Here is a 23,624-nt window from a genome sequence, read left to right as displayed (position 1 = left end):
AGCACACGGGCTCTCTCATTGAGCCACACGAGCTCAGTAGTTGTGGCGCGCGGGCTTAGTTGCCTCGCGGCATGTGGGATCCTAGTTCCCCGACCAGGGATCGAACCCGCATCCCCTGCATTGGAAGGTGGCTTCTTTACCACTGGACCACCAGGGAAGGCCCTGAATGAATATAATTACTCGTCTACAACTGGAAGTCTATGATAACTTACATGCTTCTACGAGGTGATAAGAGAAATGAGAAAAAGTGTAACCATGGCTGTTCAGGAGTTAAAACTCTGCTCTGGAGTGAGTGGCCACACACACATATGATCTTATATATTTAGTAAATGGTGAGAATACACATGGGACATTTTTGGTGCTCAGACACATGCAGAAGTCTAATTTCATAAGGTTAAGTTCAAAGTTTTTATCTTAAAAAATAATGACGCTTAACCTTTACTTCTCCCATCTCACCTCTTCTTCTTCCACCCTACCTCACACAGCCTCCAAAAGAAAAAAATAAAAAGATTAAAAAATCCTGAATCCAAAGGGGGCACACAGAAAGCTACCGCATAAGAAGTCTCTCCCCTTCTGCTGGGATTGGCAGAGGGATCCAGAGTTGAAACCGTCAGGGTCTTTAACGTTCGCAGGACATGAACACACGGCCTACCTCTGCGCACACTGGCACTTTACAAAGCGGTGTGTACTAAATTAATTGGGGGCAAAAGGACAGACATGCCTCCAACAAATGGCCAAGGAATCCCAGACCGGGGCCTCACTCAGACAGTGCTCAGGCCACTTGACCTACTGGCCTACCATTCAGGTCACTGAACCTACATCTAATTCACTTAATAACCGGGAGCTCTGAAGTACTGCAAGTCATTAGAGAGACACATGTGCAGGAGCCAGCATGAAGATGATATTTCAAAAAAGGAAGAAAAGAAGAGCAGCTGCATGGCTAAGAGTCAGTGTTAAACAGGAGATTCCATTCAGCTGACTAGTGGCCTGGACACTTAGATGCCTGGCCAAAGCTTTTAAGTCAAGGCTATTATCTCAGTGGCCAGCAGACAGTGATCGAGCCATAGACACAGATGAATGCATTGGGGTCGTCACTTACAAATAATGGAAATGATCCCTGTCTAAATTTAGCAGAAAAGGAATTTATTAAAATAATAGCAAGCAGCTCTCAGGATCAGACCACAGATTGGAGAATCAGGCTGGAAAAATCACTGGAAACCAAAGAATGCTGAGGCACAGAATCTCAGCCAATCTCTCACCCCAGGAAAAGTCTGGCATGGCCTCTGCTTCCCAGGAAAACTGGCCCCACCGACACTTCCGACCCCGGCCCCTAAATGTAGCTGCTTCTAAGATGACTTCTCCACTCCCGCTTCTTTGCCTCACTTGATGTAGATGTAAAGGGATTGCCCCTGCCTAGCAAATCCTCATGCCCTAACTTCCAGGGCTCAGAAAGGGAGTACATATTGGCTTTCCACCACATGAAAGTGGCTCTGAGCCCTTCCCCAAAACATTCGATGAGAAGCACCCCAAACCTAGAAGGGGTTTCAGATGTTGGGCAGCCCAAATCAAACACACACACAAATCCATCTGCATCTGTAAAGAGTCTTGCTTCTTTAAGACATTTTACTCAGCCATCAAAAAGTGAAAAAATGCCATTTGCAGCAACATGGATGGACCTAGAGATTATCATACTAAGTGAACTGAGTCAGACAGAGAAAGACGAATATCACATGATATCACTTACTTATGGAATCTAAAAAAAAAAAAAGATACATTTTGTAATTTTGTTTCTAGTTGTGGCCTTTTCTTTTCTGCCTAGATAAGTTCCTTTAGCATTTGTTGGAAAGCTGGTTAAAAAGAATTTGATACAAATGAACTTATTTGCCACATATAAATAGACTCACCGACATAGAAAACTTCGGTTACTTACACGGTTACCAAAGGTGATGGAGGTGGGGAGATAAATTCGGAATTTGGGATTAACGCACTACTATATAAAACAGATAAACAACAAGGACCTACTGCATAGCACAGGAACTATATTCCATATCTCATAATAACCTATAATGGAAAAGAATCTGATTCATATGTGTATAACTGAATCACTCTGCTGTACACTTGAAACTAACTCAACACTGTATATTCACTACACTTCAATTTTTTTAAAAAGGCAGTGTGGCACAGGGTAGGGGTTGGGTGACAGTGCAAAAGGTCATGACATCTCTCGAGTAACATGAAAAGAACATGAACATGAAAGAACACACATGTTCTCATCCTCAACCCAAGCTGAAACCGCTACTTAACCGTTTGTCAGACTGTTGGGAGGTGTCAGGGCTGCTCCTCCAGAGACACTGACATGCCATCCCACCAGCACTTGCTCGGGGAGAACCGTCTGACACTTGTAATGAAAGCCCGGGGGCTCCTCCACAGCGACGTGGAGAGGGTCCGGGCCTGTGCCTGCACAGGTGGGCTGAGCCCTGCCTACCCCACCCCTCTCCAGCACTCTTCCGCTATCCCAGCTAATAAGGAACAGCCTTCCTTCCAGGAACTGGGGACTTCAGTTGTGTGTCTCCAAGGAACACACTGCGCCAACTCCCTGAAGATAATTCCGTCAAAGCTCATTAAAATGCTGCATTAATTAATACTACAGTATAAACAGGCAGAGAGGGGGAAGAACAAGCGAAGACATTAACACATTTATAGAGTAATGTATATACACTTTAGGATTGATTTCTTGCCCTTCCAAGGGCATAAATTTTCAAAAAAAATTTAAATAATGAGTATTTTTATTCAATCATGATAAAACGATCTCCCATCACAAATGTTTCCCAAGAGTACCAAGCAAACAGTACCAGACAAAGTGACATATATACACTTGGGTCTGCACTTTTGCTCTTTGCTCCACCTGTTTTTACAGGTAAAACATCTAGATGACCTCTTCTACAGCCAGATGCCCTGTCACCTTGACACGGCTACACCACTGGTGATTCCGATTCACAGTGGGGTGGTGTTTCAGCGCCTTGCTCTCAATAGCCTTTGCTATTTTTGAACAGCACATTAAAATTCATTTGTATTCCTTGAATGGCAAGTGGAGGTTCCTTGCTTAAATAATTTTACCTTTATATTAGTCACAGAAGTTGAATGACAAGCAATAAAAGTATTTTAGAGGTCAAATCATTCATCCAACAAATATTTATTAAGCGCCCATTCTGCTCTTGGCACTGAACCAGGCCGGCCCCAATGTACACAGACCACCAAGTCATTACCTTCAAGGAACTCTCATAATAATTATGCTTTTCAGCAAATGTCACCTTTCCAGTGAAAACTTCGCTCACACCCTCTGCCAGAGGACTAAGCTGTTCCCCTCTGTGATCTCCAACTGTATATTTTCCTTGCCCCTTTTCAACTGCACACCTGTACATCTCTGTTCTGTATTTAGCCCTGTATTTCATTGAAGGGGCCCATTGCAGGCACAAGCAAGGTATGCGTGCCCCTCTCATGCCCTGTGAAGAGTGTCCTGGCCCAGTGACAGAAGGCAGCAAGGAACTTTGGGCTCTGCTGATGGGTGTTGGCTGGAGGGAGCCAGGCTCCTCCCACTCTGTGCAAAAAACGATGCTTCATGCAGGTTCTCCTTTAATCTTCACGTCCATTCTATGAGGTAAGGTATGTCTGTGCCATTTTTCAGATGAGGAAACTAAAGTTCAGAGACATTTAAGTTGGTTGGTTAAAGTCCAGAAAGATTTCACAGTGGAGGTGAATTCTAAGCAAGGTTTAGGAGGAGACTGATTCAGTTAAAAGAAATGGGTAGGTCCTTGCTGAGGAGATAGGGACAGATCGGAGCCTAACATTCATTGAGTAGATGGATAGATAGATAATAGATAGATACAGATGTAGATACATATATATGCATATATACAGTTAAGAGTGGTGATCAGGAAATATAAGATATGGGTGGATAAAGGAAGAGACTGGCTGGAAGCCTGGAAGGCCATGACTGGTGCTGTTTTTAAAAATTTTATTTCTTTTTACTTATCAAGCAGCCAGGAGCCACCAAAGACTGTCAACACAAGGGGCAAGACTTTCTAGAGGAAGGTAATTCCTGAAGCTAACTGTGGAGGATTATAGCTCAGGCTAGGGGCGGATGTGGGAGTGGGGACAACAGCCACTCCAGACTTCATTTCCAAAATCTCTCCCTTCAATTCTTGCCCCCAACCGTCTGTTGATAAACCTTACTTTTGCATATTGGAGCCAATTCTAGTGTTCATCCTGAAAATCTGTGTTCTCTGACAACTTATCCCACACCATCCATCCTGATCTATCTCCTATTTCCTAACCTTTATCAAGTTGGCATGTCTGTGCCCCACCCCTGACCAGCACACAGAGGTACGGGGCTCAGTCATGCTTCCTAACTCTGCGTGTGGAATGGCTTCTCCCTGCAATGCTCTTTCAAGCCCCGCTCCTCTCCAAAAAAAAAACAAAAAAAACAGGACCAACTAACCTCCGAGGCCTAGTTCAAGAGCATCACCTGCATGGGACTTTCTCTGCCACCTTAAACTCCAGGGAGCTCCCCACTCAGTCTCCTATGATCATTAGTTTGGGCATCATAATGCCACACCGTATGATGTACCTGCTCCTCCCTTCAACAAATAATTTATGGTTTCCTAAAATGTGGAAAGTACTGTGCTGGGCTGTGAGACGGATTTTAAAGAAAGAGAAAACACTGATCTCTATTCCTTCTAGACCTAACTTTCAAGTATCTCCTCCCTTCCCGAGTGGGTTGCAAGCATCTCTAATCCAAACAATGGCCTCGGTGGCATCCTGCAGATGAGGACGGATCGCTTCACCGTGGCAGACATCCAGAGCTGGGGACAGACAGGTCTCACTTAGGACTGTGAGGTCCGCAAAGGAAGAGGACACTATTGCTGAAATGTTTTTTAACTACATTTCTGATGTTGTAATATTCTAGCACAAACAAGAACTGATGACATGAGAATTTTTCCTTCTCCTAATTCCATTCCCCTGTCACCGCTCAAGCTCCATAAAGCACCATCATCCACTGAATCTGCCTAACATCTCCCCATTTTCAGTCTTGCACCCCCAAAATCCCTGCTGTTTGCAGCCACCAGAATAAACTTGTATGTAAGTTCATATCGGATCATATCAGTTCCCTACTTAAAAAGGTCTCTAATTTCTTCACCTGGACCCCATGTTCCTATATAATCCGGTCCCGCCTAATAACAATAGCCTCCTTGCCCCTAAGGGTCCCCTTGCTCTGTTCTCCAGTTTCACTTGCTTTTCTGTATGTCTTGGGAAAGCCCTGAAGGCTTTGGAACATGCTGTTCCCTCATTTGAAAACTGCTTTTCCTTCAGCTCTACTGTGTTAATTCCCCCCTATCCCTGACACCTCAGCTAAAACATCACTTCCTGCAGGAACACCAGTCAGGTGTCCCTTTAATGAACCTTGACACCTGTTCTTGACCTTGACAGTATCATTGTCATTAGATGCCACTGGGTTAGCAGTCACTCCATGTCAAGGCAGGGACCAATTCCTCTCCCCCACCATGTCACCAGGATCCACCACAGGCTCACACACAGAGGAGGTATACTGGCTGAGTAAATGAAGATCTTACTAAGAAGCCAGCCAGTAAGATCAGTTGTTAACCAATGAACTGAACTCATTCACTCACAAGGTACCAGGTAAGCTACAAACTGCTAAATCTTCAATAAACTCCCCAACTTTACATCAACTAGAGTTCATGTTCCTTGGCAGACTGCTAAAGCAGATGGCCCGCCAGGGCAGATTTGTATCATTTTTTACATGTTTTTAAAAAGTTGGTCTTGGGGCTTCCCTGGTGGCGCAGTGGTTGAGAGTCCGCCTGCCGATGCAGGGGACGCGGGTTCATGCCCCGGTCAGGGAAGATCCCACATGCCGTGGAGTGGCTGGGCCCATGAGCCATGGCCACTGAGCCTGCGCATCCGGAGCCTGTGCTCCGCAACAGGAGAGGCCACAGCAGTGAGAGGCCCACGTACCGCAACCAAAAAAAAAAAAAAAAAAAAGTTGTTCTTGATTTGGGCTCATCTAGCCATGAGTTTCTCATGAAAATTAAGAGCACTGAATCACTATGGCTGAGCTTCCTAGAAATTCAATTACAGTCAACCCTTTGAAAATGGGGCATCTTTAAGAGGGGACGTATTGCTATGAATATAGCTTCAAACAGCAGACAATGAAAACAAACTAGAAAATGGACATGTGACTTAAAATTCCCAATGAACAACAACCATAGGACTATTTTATTTCTCTTTTGATACAAGCAGTCTTATGTTTCAATAAAACCCAAAACAACAGAAGACAAAGCTAGTGTTATAATTTACAGAAACTACTCAAATGTCAGTATTACAGCATATGGCTGGAATATCTCTACACTGTAATATGGTATCTAACTGCAGTATTTTGGTCAACAGTTTCTCAAAACAGCACTTTTATATACAACAAAAAATTGAGCTCATAAAAGCATTTTATATCGATAAAACTATTATCCATATTATCAAAATGTGAATACAAGCACTAAACTGGTTTAACTATGAGAATTTTCCTACCATGAAGCATGTTTTTTCTTCACCTTTATCAGGCAATAGAAACAGAAACAAAAAGAAACAAACATCATAGAGTGGTAACTATAGATTTCTAAAAGTGGTTGAAAAGCTAAAAGTGATTAGCAATGCTGATATTTCCAACATTATTTAAAATTAGAGAAATCATAAACAAAATACCAAGAAGACAATGACCTGTGAAATTCCCCAGGTCAACTGTACTTTAAAAAAATAAATTTAATAAAGAATGGGAATAGCATTTATTGAGCATGTAATATGTGTCAGGTATGCTCATTTAGGTTTTAATTTAACTCTCAAAATACCCATGAGAAGCTGGAGGCTTAAGTGGACCCAAGGCTGGTATGTGGTAGAACCAAGATTTACACATCTGTTTCTATACATCTTCTATACCATAATACATGGGGATTAAAATGAAAGGCAGCTACCATAAAAATAAAGAGCAAATAAAATGGGGAATAATTTTCATCTTCAGTGAATAAATTATTGAGCTGAAGATTAATTTACCCAAAGCATGAGTTTCAGTCTCTTGGAAAGGGATCGTGTACTTAATGAATGAATGGAGAACTTTACCAGTCATGGGAGAGCAACCCTGCGTGTGGAACAGAGAGCTCCTCCTAATGGCATTGCCAAAGAACCACTCAACTAAAAATGCCACCCAATTTTGAGCAAGGTCCTTATCCACATCAGTGATGCTCACTGCCCCCTAGAGAAGGAAGAGTGAAGTGATCACAAGCTCCTTACAGGTAGGTATGTCTGATCTGTAGTAGATGCTCAATGAACATTTCTTGTAGATCACTAGATCTACCCACCAAGGTGACTTTTCTTAAATTAAGACTAACTCAAAAAGCATTTGGAAAACTACACTGGGCTCCCTGAAAAGAAGTATGGAGTTCTTGAATTAAATGTCTTTGTTCTCCTGGATCAGGCACCGTTATGGCTCCTGACATGCTTATTTGTCACATAAGACTACTTCCCCATAACCCATATTTTTTGTTTGAAAACATAGTCTTTTCCATTCCTCTGATAAAGATTCTCTAATTACAAGATTCTGTTAATTTGGTAGTTGTCTTACTCACATTGGAAACAGAGAAAGGGTCCAAGTGACAATCTTACAGCCAAGAAGTCAAAAATATCCAGATATATTTGGAAAATTTTTGCGTTTTATGGGTGGGTTTTGTATGGCAAAAAGTAACAAAAAATCGCAATGATAAAAAAGACCCCTGGAGAACAGTAACTCCAAATTGGGAGGAAAGATGGTTATTTCCAGTTTTGTTCCTTTGTTGCCTCCTGATAATTCCCCAGCTTCTCATCATGACATACAGCGTATTATGACAGGAACATGAAAAATTAAGATGGCATTGTGCTATATGAAAAGAAGGGCTATTGAGACCCACATCCTATTATGCTATGTTGTTAGAACACTTACTATCATTCCATATGGAGGTGGGCTTGCAATGCTGTTCTCCTTGCTCTTTTGCCACTGCTGGCATGACGAGGTAAAGAAAACTCTCCTAAGCTTCTATCGCCCCTATTTTATGTCAGAATACTTAACGGCTAGGGTCATCTTGGTGGTGTTAACACAGTGGAGGAATAAAGTGGAGGGGGACTAAAGAATAACCCATCCTGCCACTGGAAGATTCGTTAAGGAGAAGGGTGTTAATATATAAGAACTCTTTTAGAACAAAATTAATATACAGAAAGCTTAATTAGTAGGGGGGAAGATGTGTGAAACCCACATTTTGATTCTCAGAATATAAGAGAAGGATCACTGACTAAGTGCTGAATTTTGCCAGGTGCGTTATGCAAATAGAGGCCGTGATGGTTTCAGTACCGATACACGGAAGGAGCCCCTCCGTTGTACAATTCTGGAAGCTTCCCCACAATATTCTATCAATTATAACAAGGCTATTCAGAACATTTCTCCGTGTATGCGCTGAACACAGTAAATACTTTCCTACTCTTCACTGGTGGGTCTCCCAATAGGTAAGATAAGCATTGCCATTTGTACTGAAATACAATTCTAATCAGAAAATATTTCAGTTCCCTATTTTTCTGTTTACCTATTATCTACTTGATTACCTTTTTATAGCCTATGAAACAAACTCTGCATTGTTTTTGTTTGGTTTTTATTGCTTTCTTCTCAAAACAGCTGAGTTCTAAGACTAGCGGCAGCTGAGTGAAGTATGTTGGGCTCATTAAACATTACAAACAGCTGTGCTCACCTTGAGTTTCAAAGTACAATTTATCATCTGTTTTGTGAATCAAGGCTATGGCCTTGTTTACTACAGAAGAACTGACATCAGAGAGGATAACCTATTACTTAAAAATTTTAGGTTACATTGGACACAAGGTGTTTGCGAGACAAATGCTTTAATAAAAATATCTGACAGGCTTTTCTATTAGAATAACTGTGTATGGCTATCCATATCTCATATTGGCTGTAGAGAACATTAAAATATCTTTCACCAATTTTAGAGGGATGGACTGCAAGAGAAGTTAATTACCTCCGATTCTTTAAAATAAAAAGTCTTCTCACTTATATACAAACAAATGTCAGATACACACACAAAAATGCCAAACTATATATAAATTTAAATTTATTAATTCTAAGGTAGGTTCAATCACACAATAAATAAGCATATTTAGAAAAGAATGAATTAGTTTCAAAAATAATAAATTATCTTTTCTACACATAGAACACTGAAGCCTTTATCTTTTATAAATATCTTAATATTGGTAACATATCTAGATATAGGTTATTAATATCTTATATCATTTGGAAAGCTACACTAATTTTTTTCTTTATATAAAAAAGTTAAATTTTTAATTGCAAAGAAGTTCACCTTAGTGCGTGTATATATATAATCTATATATATGATATATATTATTCCAATATTCTAAAGTACTAGCAAAGTAATGAGGATTCAATGTCCCCCAAGTTTAATTTATTTTTATGGCTACATAATCATAACATCAATAACCACTCATGAGGAATATCCACCTAACTTTGATCCGATTAGCATAAGTGACTGATATTTTCTTTTTCTAATTGCTACTTGCAAATATATAGATAACTTTAAAATTGGCAAACCACTGATCGCAGGGCTGCCAAGTGCTCTCATTTCTCCTCTAGGACAAAAGGTCCCTGCACTCTGCAAACCGTAACCTTCACCTCCATATGGACCACTGCCAAGATCTGCTCCCATGGACTTTTGTTTTATCAGAGTCCCTGAATCTAACTTGAAGCATCAGTTATTATGGTTATTTGGTATTGTTTTCAAGAAACAAACAATTACAGAAAAAAAAAAAACAACACAAAACTATCATGAAAAAAAGTAGGAATGTTGGAATGTTGCCTTTTGCGCTGTCTAAAACGACCACCATTCTTTGAGAATGTGCCTGGTTATTCAGAGTAAATGCAGTTCTTTTTAATTTGCAGGAGTGAATACTTTGTTCCCTGAGCAAGTGCAATAAAACACTCAGTTATAAGGCAAGGCTGACTGGAAAATGCTGGGTATAAATAGTTATTCCTTAAATGTTTCCGGCACTGGCAATGATGAGTACCTCTTCTGATCCATGATCAAGTGAAGCTGGCATTTTTTTTTCTGCATAGCAAGTGAATTGGTAACAATAATAACAGCAATAATGTATGAGTTGCCACTATATGATATGATCGCTAACATCTCGGAGGCATTAATTACATCTCTACTGCTACCTCACAGCAACCTGAATCCACTTCTTTTTTCACATAGAAAAGTTACGTTACAACTCTCTGGACTAGGTCCACTTTGTTGCCCTAAAGCAACACCTTGGTTTGGAAGAGACTGGATGAGGCTACCAACCTATAAAGAACATTAGACTGTGAAATTTGATTCTAAGAATAAAGATCGATATGGTCTAAAGACATGCTTAGCTAATGACAAGGATCTTTGCTTCAATTCAGAAGAGTGATGATTTTCTCATAAATAATACAGATATAGTAAAACACCAGGGCATTTAGCTAAATCGCTTAGCATTATTTGGCTTCTAACCACTGCTCTTTGTTAATGGAATCCTCAGGTACTCACCACCTTCATCCACTCCAAAACTATCTACTGAATATCTTGAATATAAAGAAAATGACAAAATGGTAGCATTTTGCCCCAAAATTATTCTTCTGAAAAGTGGGTTTTGCCTTATCATCTGATCTTTATAAAAACTTCCATTTTCCAGGTTTCTCTCCTATACACTTTAATAGTCAAAGTACTCTTTGGAGAATTCACATTGGCCTGAAACAACCTCCATCAATACTAGTTTTGGGGGTGCTTTATGGAAGTCACCTGATAGGAAGCATAAAATAAGGTAAGTTTTTAAAAAGTATTTCCACATATGGATGTAGTTGTACACAAGCCTTTTAAAAAAACGTTTAATGCATTTCAATTAGTTCCTGGCGAACACAAAATATACAACTACAGAAAGAATATTTGAAAATGCTGCTTGAAAGCATAAATGAGTTCTTGGCGCCTGAGACAACGTTTACTGAGACATCAACAATCACAGATTCAAACAGTGTTGTATCTAAACACTGAGATGGAAGTAAAACACAATTTGCTCTGGAAAACTGGTCGATAACTCTACATGTGCTTCAGTGATGAAAAAACTACTGTCAAAGGCACATGGAACCTCTGAATTAAGCATTTTCATAAACTGTAAGTTTCAGAAGGAAAATTTCTAAATCAATCTAAGACTATATAAACATTTGCAAGTAAACTGATGAATATTACAAGTCATTACTGAAGTATTTCATCCACAACCCTGAGAATTTATATATCCATATTGGCTGAAAAAGCATTTTTGGATATTCTCACTAGGCATTTCCTTAAAATTGAGATCACCTTATTTGGGGGGCTTATAGAGTAGTGATTTCCATTGGTTCATTTTTTGAAGGAGGTTGAGGAGAACTCTTTTTTTTTAAACTAAGTTCATATATCCCATCATTTTTGTAATATAAAGTGCTTCTAATTAACATTCTCTTTTCCAGAGTTTGAGCTACCTCAAACTCAGAAGTTCAGAGGTTACACAAATATAGAGAGTAGACCACATTCTAAAATTATGATATAACAACAACAAAAATGCACTACTGCATTAATAGATAGATCCATGTTGTGTAATAGTCTTCATATTCATCAATTTACTTGGTAAATAGCATCTGTCATATAGGGGCTTAAATTGTTAGTCAGTACAAGGGGGTAATTCGGCAATGAGTGGAGACGCATCCTCTGATCAGACACTGGAACGTTTGGATTACTCTCCTCCATAGTCAAGCATAATTCAGCACAAAGCATGTCAGTTCCAGCCTCTGTCTATAAGTTCCAGGTAGTGAAGCACCGAGAGAAATTTTGTATAAAACAATGGCAATGGCAAAGTGGTTCCATGGCCAAGACTTTGGCTACTGTTACAGAGAAGTGCCAGCCAGCCAGATTTAGGACCCCATGTACTGTACCCTGTGAAGAATAAAACACTGTCTACACACAGTGCTGCAAGAAGTCAAATCTGCCTTCTGAGGACCTGTAGAAAAGCTTGACCAAACATTTAACAAATAAAGAAGTCACGACATGAATCATCCGTAAATATATGTGAAAGCTAAATGGACTAGCACATTATCTAATCGTAGGAAAATTACTTGAAAAAGATAATTTTGCGAAAAATGTGAAGTGAGAGAACTTGTCTGCACCTTTTTTTCTTCTGTGACTCTGACTGAAAGAGTATGATTGCTCTGTACATGCTTCTACTTAGTAAAACATTTCACTTCTGCCACCGGATCACTTCAAAGCAGGAAATAAATAAAAATGAATAAAAAGATGAAAATTTTCTATACCTGAGAAATCTGCTGCTAAGAGATCTACCGCCTTTAAAACCTTCACTTGTAAAATGCCGACGTCCTTCATATTTTTCAGGGAGTTCTGTAAGCTCTGGGGGGGAGAAAAGTAGATCACAAATGAACATAGCTTTCTAATATACTGTTTAATGCCAAAAAGTCCCTATAGGAAGTACCTCCTAGAATTATCATCATCTTTCTCATGCAATGTTAAGAAAAGTTCCAATGTGCATTGCATCAGTCAACAGGAAACTTAGACATTTGCAGCAACCAGATTAAAAGTGACTGAGAATTAATTAACTCCCCTTTCAAAATAAACAAATTACAAAGCACATGCAATCTACTTTTAACATCACCCCCTGGCGATAGTACAGACATCCCACCGGGAAAATGGGTGTAGAACTACATTCATTCTCTTTTCCCCCTTTCTCTTTAATGAAACTTTTAAATCATCCGAAAAGGCAACATTATTCTGACCTAGTTAGAACAAACTGTATGGATATCAGAGGACTAAACTTGGACCCTCTATAGATACTTATTACTACCAGAAAGAGAGTAGGGATGGAAATGGAATGAATTTTCTAGTCCATGTTACAGCCAGCTCATTAGAGACTGAGCATCTAGTACTGCTCTGTAATCACATTTACTTTCATTTTTAGTTTGCATGTGCCAAAGCTCTAATATATCTACTGATAATTCTTAAGCCTGTATAGAAATATTTAGATGTCTATGCACATTGCATTCTTTAGAAATTGTGCATGAGATAAGAGATAAGCAAATAAATGCTCTTTGCTTGCCTCCAAAACACGTTTGCTGAAAAAGATGCTGCTTTCAAACCTTTGGATACAGTATTTCCATCATCATTAGATAACTGAAAACCTGTGATAAGTGGACCCCAGGGATTTATGGAAGGGTAGTAAAATCCTTGTTATTTAGGCATTTCAGGAAAGAATAACAAAAGCTTAATAATAGCTAAGGTTTGCCTAACGTAAACCTTAGGAAGCACCATTCCTAAGAACTTTTGGAAGTTGTTTCTTCAAACAGAATTTTCAATCTTAAAAAAAACAAACAGAAAAAAAATCTAGTGTTTAAGCTAAAATGGAAACATCTGAGATAAAGTACTTTCATAATTTAGAGGCAAGATGCCTTTGAAGATTATCTATTCTTAAAACCTAAAACACAAATCCAGGGGTCTGCAACTTGTGTCTTGTAACACAGTATCTTTCCCTCTAGCATGCTGGTCAGCTCCTTAGCTACAAAAAAAAATAAAACAAAATGATATTTTTATTTGATTACTGGCTTTTCAAATCTCTTTTCAATGAGTATTCCTCGAATCCTGAGACATTATTCAAAGCAGTCATTATGATCTCACCTAATGTCACCTTATAAATGCATGACACTCCTCATGAATTTGGTAAATTGTGCAATTTATCCATGGAAAAGTTTGGGGAAGTGTTTTATTTTCACTTGCTTAACTAAAGTCATCAAAGAGAATATTAAAAGTGGATTTTGTCAAAACTTCTTTAGAGTACATCTACCTTGCATGCAGAATCTTGTGTTGTCGTTAAGATGTGTGGCTAGGCTTTGTACTCCTGAAGATAAAGGTTTATTCAATTAATCAATACGCCTGCACAGTGAAGGAGTCTGGAGGCACTAAAGTTTATGCTGAGAATAATATTCCCATTAAATAGGTATTCATCTTTGCTTCACTTCCATGCCACTTTCCTAAAACATGCCTTTCGTGTGTGTGGCAATAAAATAAATGTATTGATTCACAAAGAAGATGGAATAAAACGAGAATGCAAATAAAGACACCTAGAAAGCCAGAGCACAAAAAATAATGACAAGGACAAAGCCATTTGATTTAAAAATGCTGAGCGGACTTTTAAGCAAATTGCAAGTACTTAGGCAAAAATCACAAACTGCTCTTATCCAGGGTAGTATGGAATAAGTCTTTCATGCCTGTCTGCAGCTTGGCTTTGCTTTATGAGGCACAAGCGCTTTCTCACTTGATCTTAAGAGGTTCTAGAAAAGTATCTACAACATGGCAAACATTAATATTTGTTTTCTTAAAAAGCAGCCTTTGTGAACTTATATTAAAATTCCTAAAAATGATACAAATGAACTTACTTACAAAATAGAAACAGACTCACAGACTTGGAAAACAAACTTATGGTTACCAAAGGGAAAACGTGGTGGGGAGAAATAAATTAGGAGTTTGGGATTAACATATACACACTGCTATATATAAAACAGAAAATCAACAAGGACCTACTATATAGCACAGGGAACTATACTCAATATTCTGTAGTAACCTATATGGGAAAAGAATCTGAAAAAGAATGGATATATGTGTACGTATAACTGAATCACTTAGCTGTACACCTAAAACTAACACAACATTGCAAATCAACTATATTCCAAAATAAAAATTAAAAAAATAAAATAAAATTCTTATTTACATATACAGACATGCTAAACAACCTTTTGCCCCCTTGAGGATTTCAATTTTCTCCAAAGAGATCCAGGATACTAAAAAATCAAATACCTTTTTTTGGGCTTTTAAAATAGGAAGGCAAACTCTATAATCTACTGTCACCTTCTCACTAATGCATTAACCTCTAGGGTTGATGTCTTGTTTTAGGAGACATACCATTAAACTTTGGACAAAGATCTCTTTGGAGGCAGTTTTTCAATTCATAGACTTTGTTTCAACTTAGAAGTGGGGGTGGGTGCGGGGGTCGGGACGGGGTGTAGCAAGGCAAAGCACTCACGAATCGCTGGGCGATCTTCTTTCTCTCGCTGGGATCTGCCAAGGGGCACACACACAGATCTGAGACGGAGACTCCCGCGCAGGGCATGAGGGTGACCAGCATCAAGAGTGTCCCCAGGCAGCTCTCCAGAGGCAGCTCCAGGCAGTTGGCTTGCTTCAGTGGGAGGGCTGAGATATCCACTTTACACCTGGAGAAGTTGCAGGAATCAGAGACAGAAAAGAGATTAACGCGTGACAGCTGCTGAACCTCCAAAGCACCTGATTTTCATTTCATCCTCCCCATGAAACCTCACGCTGTCTGGGCATGGGCGATTCCAGTTACTAGAATCCAGCGATTCCAGTTACTAGAAGAGGTGGCAATTAGAGCTTTTGCATGTAATAAATTCATCAAGTATTTCTACTGGAAACACATTTATATATGGGCTGGTTGAGTAGTGAAGGTTGCAAGGGCTCCCCTGGCTGGTAACACTCCATCCCAGCCTAACACACCCTGAATGAAGGAGAGAAAGTGATCAAGAAAAACAAAGAAAAGGCAGCGTGGAGAAAGTGGCAAATGAACCTGAGAAGCAGCAGATCTTTGACAAATAAGGTCTGCAGAGAAACGATGAGATCAAGAACTAGGAAGGAAACAGTTTCAAAGTTTCAACACTATGGATGCCGGATCTAGAAGGCTGCTCTGGGCTGCTCTTGGCTGGTCTTCTACCGGCAAAGAGAATAAGAGACATTGGTTCAAAAAAAAAAAGAAGAAAAGATAGGAGCTTTGCAAGCAGGAGAGGGTTAATGGAGAAACCACTTTCTTCTAGATTAATGCCGACTGGCCAGTTTTTATTTAAAGAAATGTGTTAAGGTGTTTTCCTAATAGGCATAGTTCCACAGGATTTCCCCAGGTGGGTTTCTGTTAGACAAATGGAGCGTGAAGTGCTACTGATTGATCCCATTTTGGCGGCACTGCCAGAAAAGGCTGCACCCATCTGCTATAAATTGCATGTTTTCTGCCTCTTAACAGTCAATGTTCTGGCGATGTTGAAAACCTCAAACACATTTAAATACAGAAGCAAACACCCATAAGGGGGGCGCTGAGGTGCTAAGCCATTTATTTGCTTTGACACGAAAAGTCTGGGATTGCCTGGACCACACTTGCTTTGTTTATGTGCAGGTAGGTGAGGTAGGCAGGGCTGAGCGGAGTGAGGGAGGGTAGTGTGTGTTTTTCATTCTCATTTGCCATCTCTAGTTTTTGAATAAGATGACTATTCAAGGCGTTATTTAAAAATGGAAGCACGGCCTCAGAATGTCTGACAGGAATGGATTCTTACCCTTAATCATCAATGGACTTTGTAAGTTTGCAGATAATAGGAAATAGGTAAACTTACTTTATATATAAAGCAAAGACAATTTTGAGCCACATGGATATGGAAAAAGTTCCAGTTTAATAAATTTAAAAGAAAGCTTGCAATCCCTTCCCCCCAAAACATCAATATTAAAGGTCTATACCAGCTTTTACCACAGAAAATATTTTAATAGTGATATGTACCTATAAAATTAAATATATGTGGGTATTTACTTCCTAATTACCAAAAGTGATTCCAGTTACCAGAAGAGGTGGCAATTAGAGCTTTTGCATGTAATCAATTCATCAAGTATTTCTATTGGAAACACATTTATATATATATTTTTTAATAACCCTCTATGATTTGAATCAAAATTTTTTTTTCTGTGCAATAAGGGATATTTCAAAGTTAAAGTTCACTACTGTGAAAAGAGGGGTTAGTAAATATTTCATAAGTATGTAAATGGGGAATTAATTTTGCTTGGAAAGAAAGAAATGTCAAGTGCTTTAACTGTGCCATTTCTACAAAACTAAGTACCCGCAAATTCTGAATAAGTATAGCAGTAGTTCATCTGCTTAGGAATACTTTGCTAAGCATTATTTTCCACTGTTATATACACTTTCATTTAATAAACCTCTTTCTTATGGAAAGACGAATGATCCGAATTTGTAAGACTTTTCTCTAACTAACTTCATTAGTCCAAAGTAGCAATAACCTATTTATGACACATTCATTTTAATATCATTAATAATGGCAGTTTTGTCCTTTGAAGTTTACCTTTTTGTTGTGGTGGTGGTTTTATTTATCTTCTGAACAAAGGAAAAGTTACAGGATCTCTGAGAGCAAATAATGTTTGGGAGTCAAAAATGATGTATAATGAGGAAATAATATTTTTTTCTTGGATAATTCAAAATGGACCTGACAGTAATTCTAAAAAAAGTCATCTAAAAAGACTGTAAGCAATATTAGCATATTTACAGTAACTTTGCACACTCTCCTCCTATCTAAAGGCACAGCTTACTTGAACAGAGCAGTTTATTAACTTAAACAAGTGTGAATCACATCCCAGATGAAATGCAAACTAAATATTGAATTTTGTCTCAGAAATTACACATTTTCACAAACTTTTCAGTCATTTCTGCCCACCGTGAAACTTTTCCACCTATCCCAGTTTTAAAGATTATTTTGATAACGAAGAAAGAAACCCTGCACAAAACATAGCCTTGCCTATTTTAGATAAAAGAGCCCCATAAACACCAGATGGGGGATTTCAGGACAAACTTAATGGATTCTACATTCCCAGTTAACTAATGAGTGAATTCAATCAAATACTTACTTTTACTTTCTTAGTGACTTGAAAGAGCAAATTAAATTGATACATAGGCATCAGGCCAATCAAAATTAAACCTTGATCCTTCTGCACATAGATTATGACCCAGTTTCTTAGGGTCCCTGCCCCATCATATGAATTAATTGATTCTTGAAACACTGATGTCTTTAGTCTTATGAATTAATGTAAAGCTACCTTCTCCCTAGTGTTAACTGCCCGCTCTAAGGATGACTTTCTATAAACTTTCTAGAACTGAACTGCTCTATCCACCTGGCTTCCCCATTCATTTTCACATTCTGGAAGACAGAAGGAAAGATGGGAGTAAGAAGAAATGAATCTCATACAAAACCCTTTCCTCCAGGCCTCCCATTTTTCTCTGTTTCAACCTCAGTCCCCATGGCTTCAGCTCATCCTCACATCTGAAGGAGAACCAGAATGTTCGGGAGGTTAGCCAGAGGCTGAAGAAATATTTACATTAACCCCAAGCTAGGAACTAGCTTGTATGATCAGCAAAAGCAGTAGAAGAAAAAAAAAAAATTAAGGACTTTTCTTCCAGAATTTCAGAATACTTTTACCACAATACTCATTGAATCTTCTAAAGAAAGGTTAAGTATCATATGAACTAAATGGCTTTCTTTAGGCTCAAGTAAAGATAAATACTCTAAAATCTTTAAGATATAATCATTCTGAAATATATTCATCAAAGACATGTTTAATATAAAAAATCTTGAAAGGAGACTCTGGGCTGCTTCCTTAATTTTCTATAGGGTACCAGATTCTACCCTGAGAAAGTACGAAATAATTTGGTCAGTCTCTTCATTTTTTCTCATTGCTACTGAAGCACTACAGAATCTGCTGTTCTTTCCCAAGGCTTTCTGTTAACTGTTTAGTTACCAGTTCTGGGAAAAGTGCAGGGTTGGCCCCTAAGAATGCCTAGGAGAAGAGATCCAGCCCAGCTTCCTGGGCAAATCAAAACACCTCCTCCTCCCTTCCTTCTCGTTCTTATAAACAATACTTGCTCACTCATTGATTCCAGAATTTTACAGGTGTTGTTATATATTCTCTTTCTCTTCCATTTTGTATCCCCTAAGTTTCTTCCCAAGCTCTACCCAAATGGCAACCTTGTATGAGCATTGATGAAAACTGAGCTTACTACTATGGATGCAAATTTTCCTTGAAAAATAAACTCAGTTTTCAGATATGTGGTTTAAAGGGCTCTCATAATGAGTGTTCCAATGATCATTAAAAACCACACCAACATTAATAAGTGATAGGCACTAAGACCATTTTTTCTGTGAAGGGCAAGACAGTAAATATGTTTTTAGTTTGTTGGCTACCTGGTCTCTTGCAACTACTCAACTCTCTTCTTGTAGCATGAAAGCAGTAATAGACAATGTACACAAATGAACAAGGCTGTTTTCCAATAAAACTTTACTCAAAAGCAAGCAGCCATCTGCATTTGGCCCATGGGCCCTAGTTTGCTGGCCCCTAACCTGGAGAAATGCCAGTCATTCAGCTGTGGTGAATTATAGCAATGGAAGTATTTAAAATATTTTTCCCAGGTTGGTAGCTGACAGTACAAACGCATTGATAAAGGTATCAAGAAATACTGACCTAAGAATAATTTAAAAGAAAAAATAACTTTTAACTCACCATGGCCCATGAGACTCCGGCCAACATATCTAAAGGCACATTTGTTAACAAAAACCGATAAAGCAATAAAACTTATAAAACTGTTCTTCTATCTGAGGAAACAATGTGGAAAACACGTGCTCAGGGCATCCACGTAAAACACATGAGTAATGAGCACTAGCAAATTAGGTCTATTCCCGTGGCATCATGTGTGACTCCACAGGCAAGGGGGGTGACCGTGTTTGGACCATCGTTCAGCAGGTGCTACACACTGGCCCTTAGGTGACCAGGAAATCCTCATTCCGAAGTCAGAACTTAGACCATTCAGTCCGAAAGAGCTCCACTACGATAACAAGCTTTGCATTAGGAACATAAAGTAGCAGAGCACTAATGCATCTGTGTTTAGCCAGGAGCTGCTGCCGTTCATCTGCAGGTCATGGAATCCGATGGTTTTGTGACCTCACTCCTGCCTTCCTCTCTAGTTTGATCGCATGACATCACCCGCCCTTCTCGTTCCTTTCCAGTTTCTCAGAATGTGTTCTCCCTCCTCTCTAAGCCTTTGTCCATGTGGTCCCATCTTCCTGGAAAGTTCTTCCTCCTTGTCAGGCTAACCACCACTCATGTTACAGGTCTCAGCTTAGACTCTCTTCTTCCAGGAAGCTGCCCTTCCACCCCCAAGACGCTGCCCACAACCTAGTGCCTGAGGACAGGATCCACCTCTGAACCCCCAGCACTTGGCAGGATGTCTGATACACGACATGCTCTACATTTGTTGAATAAAATGAACGAACGGACAAATGCATCCCAGTGGCAAAATAAAATTCCAAGTCAAAAACTCCAAATTATAAAGTCAGTGTTTTTTTTTTTTGTTAACCAACTAAATATTCTGTAGTGTCTATTTCCTCCCCTATCTAAAAAAAGAAGGGGAAATAAATACATGTACTAGGTGCCTCCCAGATTGAAAAGTCTGCGGTTCTATTCACCTGGAGGAAACAAGGACTAAATTACTTTTTTTTTTCCTCTGCAAGCTTTTTTTTTTTCTCTGCATATATTAAAGCCAGCCCCTCTGGCCCACAGGCAGTTAATGTGCTGATTTAGCGTTGTTTCTGACCTCCTGTTCCTGTCTTTCTCCATTAATCCCACCGCATTTTAATGTTTTAATTCAACACATAATTTTACCATATCAGTCAGCCAAACCTGCTTAAGTTCCACTTGCCATGATAGCTTTTAACCTCTTATTCATTACCATAATTCTATGCTTTATATTATAGACTGGTCAGCTTTTCACTTAAATGCAAGGGGAAGAAAAGAGTGCTAGAGTTTTAAAAGCTGTACATCTCAGAGGCTAAGGAAGGCGGTGAACAGGAAGAAAATGGTGGCTGTGTCATGCCTGGCTGTAAAAGCAGATCAGCGACATGGGGTGCAGACTGTCCAAAGAAATCCTCTAGCCCTGATTCCCCTCTGCACCACAGTCACCAGTAAACTGGTAGCACATCAGAGCCACTTTCTGAGGCACTGCGTGGGGCTGAGGATTGGCTCTGAGGCAGCCCAGTTAAAATGAACTTGTGCATTCTCATTCTTAAGTTTCCAAACTAAATTAAGTCTAGAATATTCTGTGACAAATTAATCTCCGGAATCACAGGTTATATCTCCAAATATACTTTAAGAAAATGATACAATCATGTTGAAATGGCACAGGTTGACAAGGGGGTTAATCTGTATTTCTACTCTTGCCATTTTGTTTAAAAGTTGGGGCAGGTTATATTTAGCTTTATTTCTTACTCCTCCCTAAAAATTCTGTCTCTAGACCACTGATGGACTCAAAAGACTGGATTGTTTTGGTCCATGAATAAACAGCTGAATTAGTAGGCACCCTGGTCTGGGAGGGCTGTTGGATTTGCCCAAGCACCTTCATCTTACCAGCCCTGACTTCCTCAGGAGTTACCTGTGGCTCAGTGGAAGCCCACAGGTGGACCATGACACAAGGGATTTCAGAAAGTTCCCTGTGACTCAGGAGAGCCTGGAGGAGGCTGGCTACCAGGCGGGGGTGGGCCATGCCTGAACCATCACCAAGCCAGCAACCCACCAATGCCAACGTGATTTCTCTTCACGTAACTGACCACTACTCCAGCTTTCTGTCCACAGCTACAAAACCCAGTATTGTTCAGGCTAATTGACACTGCTCAGATCTCCAGTCAACAAATGTCCTTCCCACCATGTCCTGGAAGACAGTCACTGCTCACTTCTACCAAAAAGTATAAAAAATGTCTCTCCTGTTTTGAAGAAACAAAAATATGCTGAATTTTAACTAGTGTTTCAGTTACTTAAATGACACAATTTTAGTTGCAAATGTTGTGGGGATCTATAGTTACCATCCAGAAAAAAAATCTCAAAATTAATAGGAATAATAATAGCTACCAACAAGAGACATTGTTGCCAATTGCCATGATGACCTGCAAATTGGTGGAAAACGCCATTACACAAACAGAAAACCACAAAGTCACTGCCCAAGGTCACGCAGCTAGCAAACACCGTGGTTACCAGCCAGCCCACGAAGTACAACTCAAAGGCTGGTTTTCCTTCCCTCATATCAAACTGCCCGGCAGAGGACTTTCTTAGGCCATGCAGAACTTTAAATTGCTAGCATCAAGGTGTTATCCAAACACAAAATATGAGACAGGTCTGAGGACAGTTATGACTCATTCAACATTGTCAAAGACCCTTCTCATGCAAAAAGTTATTTCCCAACAGCTGGGAGATAAAATAACCGAGGCTTAGAATTACAACAAAGAACAGGAAAACAATAAGTGAACATTTTCAAATAAAAAGGAACAGTAAGTAACAGGTCTGTGATACGCATATGCCAGCACAATCTCTCTTTTAACTCTGACAAGAAGTATGTATTTTAGGGTAGGTCTCACCCCACCTGGAAGTTCACTCAGGGTAATGCTGTGTAGCCAACTCCCAAGAGATACTTTTGTTATCTTTTGTACCTTAGGAGAGGAAAAAGGAAAAGGATACCAAAAAAAAAAAAAAATCCTTTAAAATCCATGAAAAGGAAGGACAGAATGACCACTGGGGCAGGTATACATCTAAGTTACAAACAGGAAATAGCTCAAATAATAAATGACAAAACATGACATAAGAGGGACATCTCCAATTATTCTTTGTGTCTGTAAAGAAACTTAACACTCATTTGGAAAAGCGTTTCCTATTATGTGAAAGAAACATAACAGCACAATGACATGCAGAATGAAAGGCCATTATTTTCTGCACCTACTAAAATAACATGCTGGCCATCCATCACTGGGGGCCCAAATTCCCACCATTCAGATAACGCTTTGGGACACAGAGTTCTTTGCATTTGTGCATTTACGTGACTTATTCCTGCTCTGCTGGCTAGCACAAAGTTTCTGACCCTCCTACCATGGGTGTTGGCAGGGCACTGGGGTGTCACGGTGGTGACCAGGGTGGGAGACACTGGCAAGACTCTGAGGTGTCTCAGTTACCCCATGGGGGAGAGGGTTGGGGGGAGACTAGTAAGGCATCTGACAGGCAAAATCTGTCAAATGCTTGACCACAGGAAGACCTCTCTCCTGGGTTGGAGAGTGTGACATGACCTAGTTTGGTACCCCAAAACACAAACCTGGCCCTGGAGATCTCCAAGGATGCATGGCTACTACCTGCTAGAGCAGCACAGAGCTGGGGACGAGAGGGCTGTGCAAAGCAATGTAAACAGGGCCACGACACGTGGAGGGAAAAGCACCCATGTCTCAGTCAGCAGTGCTGCTCTCCTAGCAGGTGTTTGGACATGTGTGGATGAGCTGTCAGTGTATGTGTGTGTGTGTCTTCCACAGGATAATTGGGGAATGTAGCTGGCATCAGGTGGGTGAGGGCCAGGTTTATTAGGCACCTGGAACATGCCCGGCCGTCCCATGAGACAAGGTGCCTCTGCTGAGAAGCATGGGAGGAACGTTCCATGGCCTCCGAACTCCCACCTGTCTATCTCAGGAGGAGCCACTGAGGTGGGACAGGGTAACGGCAGCAAAAAGAGCCGACGTTCCGTGCACCAGGCTCTGCTAAGTGTTTTAC

The 23,624-nt window shown here is 39.8% G+C and overlaps 1 protein-coding gene across 18 annotated transcripts in view; it reads right to left on the bottom strand.

Moving 5' to 3' along the window:
• MCTP2 (multiple C2 and transmembrane domain containing 2) overlaps positions 1–23,624 on the bottom strand; it is a 250,502-nt gene that overhangs the window by 103,369 nt on the left and 123,509 nt on the right. For all 18 annotated transcript variants that reach the window (XR_016392018.1, XM_022598922.3, XM_022598920.3 and 15 more), the window contains 2 exons: positions 15,244–15,430; positions 12,470–12,563 (listed from right to left, as the gene is read on the bottom strand). Coding sequence is in view for 17 of the 18 variants with exons in the window: in XM_022598922.3 (XP_022454630.2) it covers positions 12,470–12,563; positions 15,244–15,430 (281 nt within the window). In the remaining variant the exon portion in view is untranslated. The remainder of the gene's footprint in view (positions 1–12,469; positions 12,564–15,243; positions 15,431–23,624) is intronic.

The sequence above is a fragment of the Delphinapterus leucas genome, chromosome 2 (genome assembly GCF_059928025.1).
Source record: "Delphinapterus leucas isolate spDelLeu-1000000601 "Yukka" chromosome 2, BTC_Dleu_Yukka2, whole genome shotgun sequence".
Lineage (NCBI taxonomy): Eukaryota > Metazoa > Chordata > Mammalia > Artiodactyla > Monodontidae > Delphinapterus > Delphinapterus leucas.
Note: the sequence above shows the minus strand (reverse complement) of the source record. Positions and strands in the feature narration are given on the sequence as shown.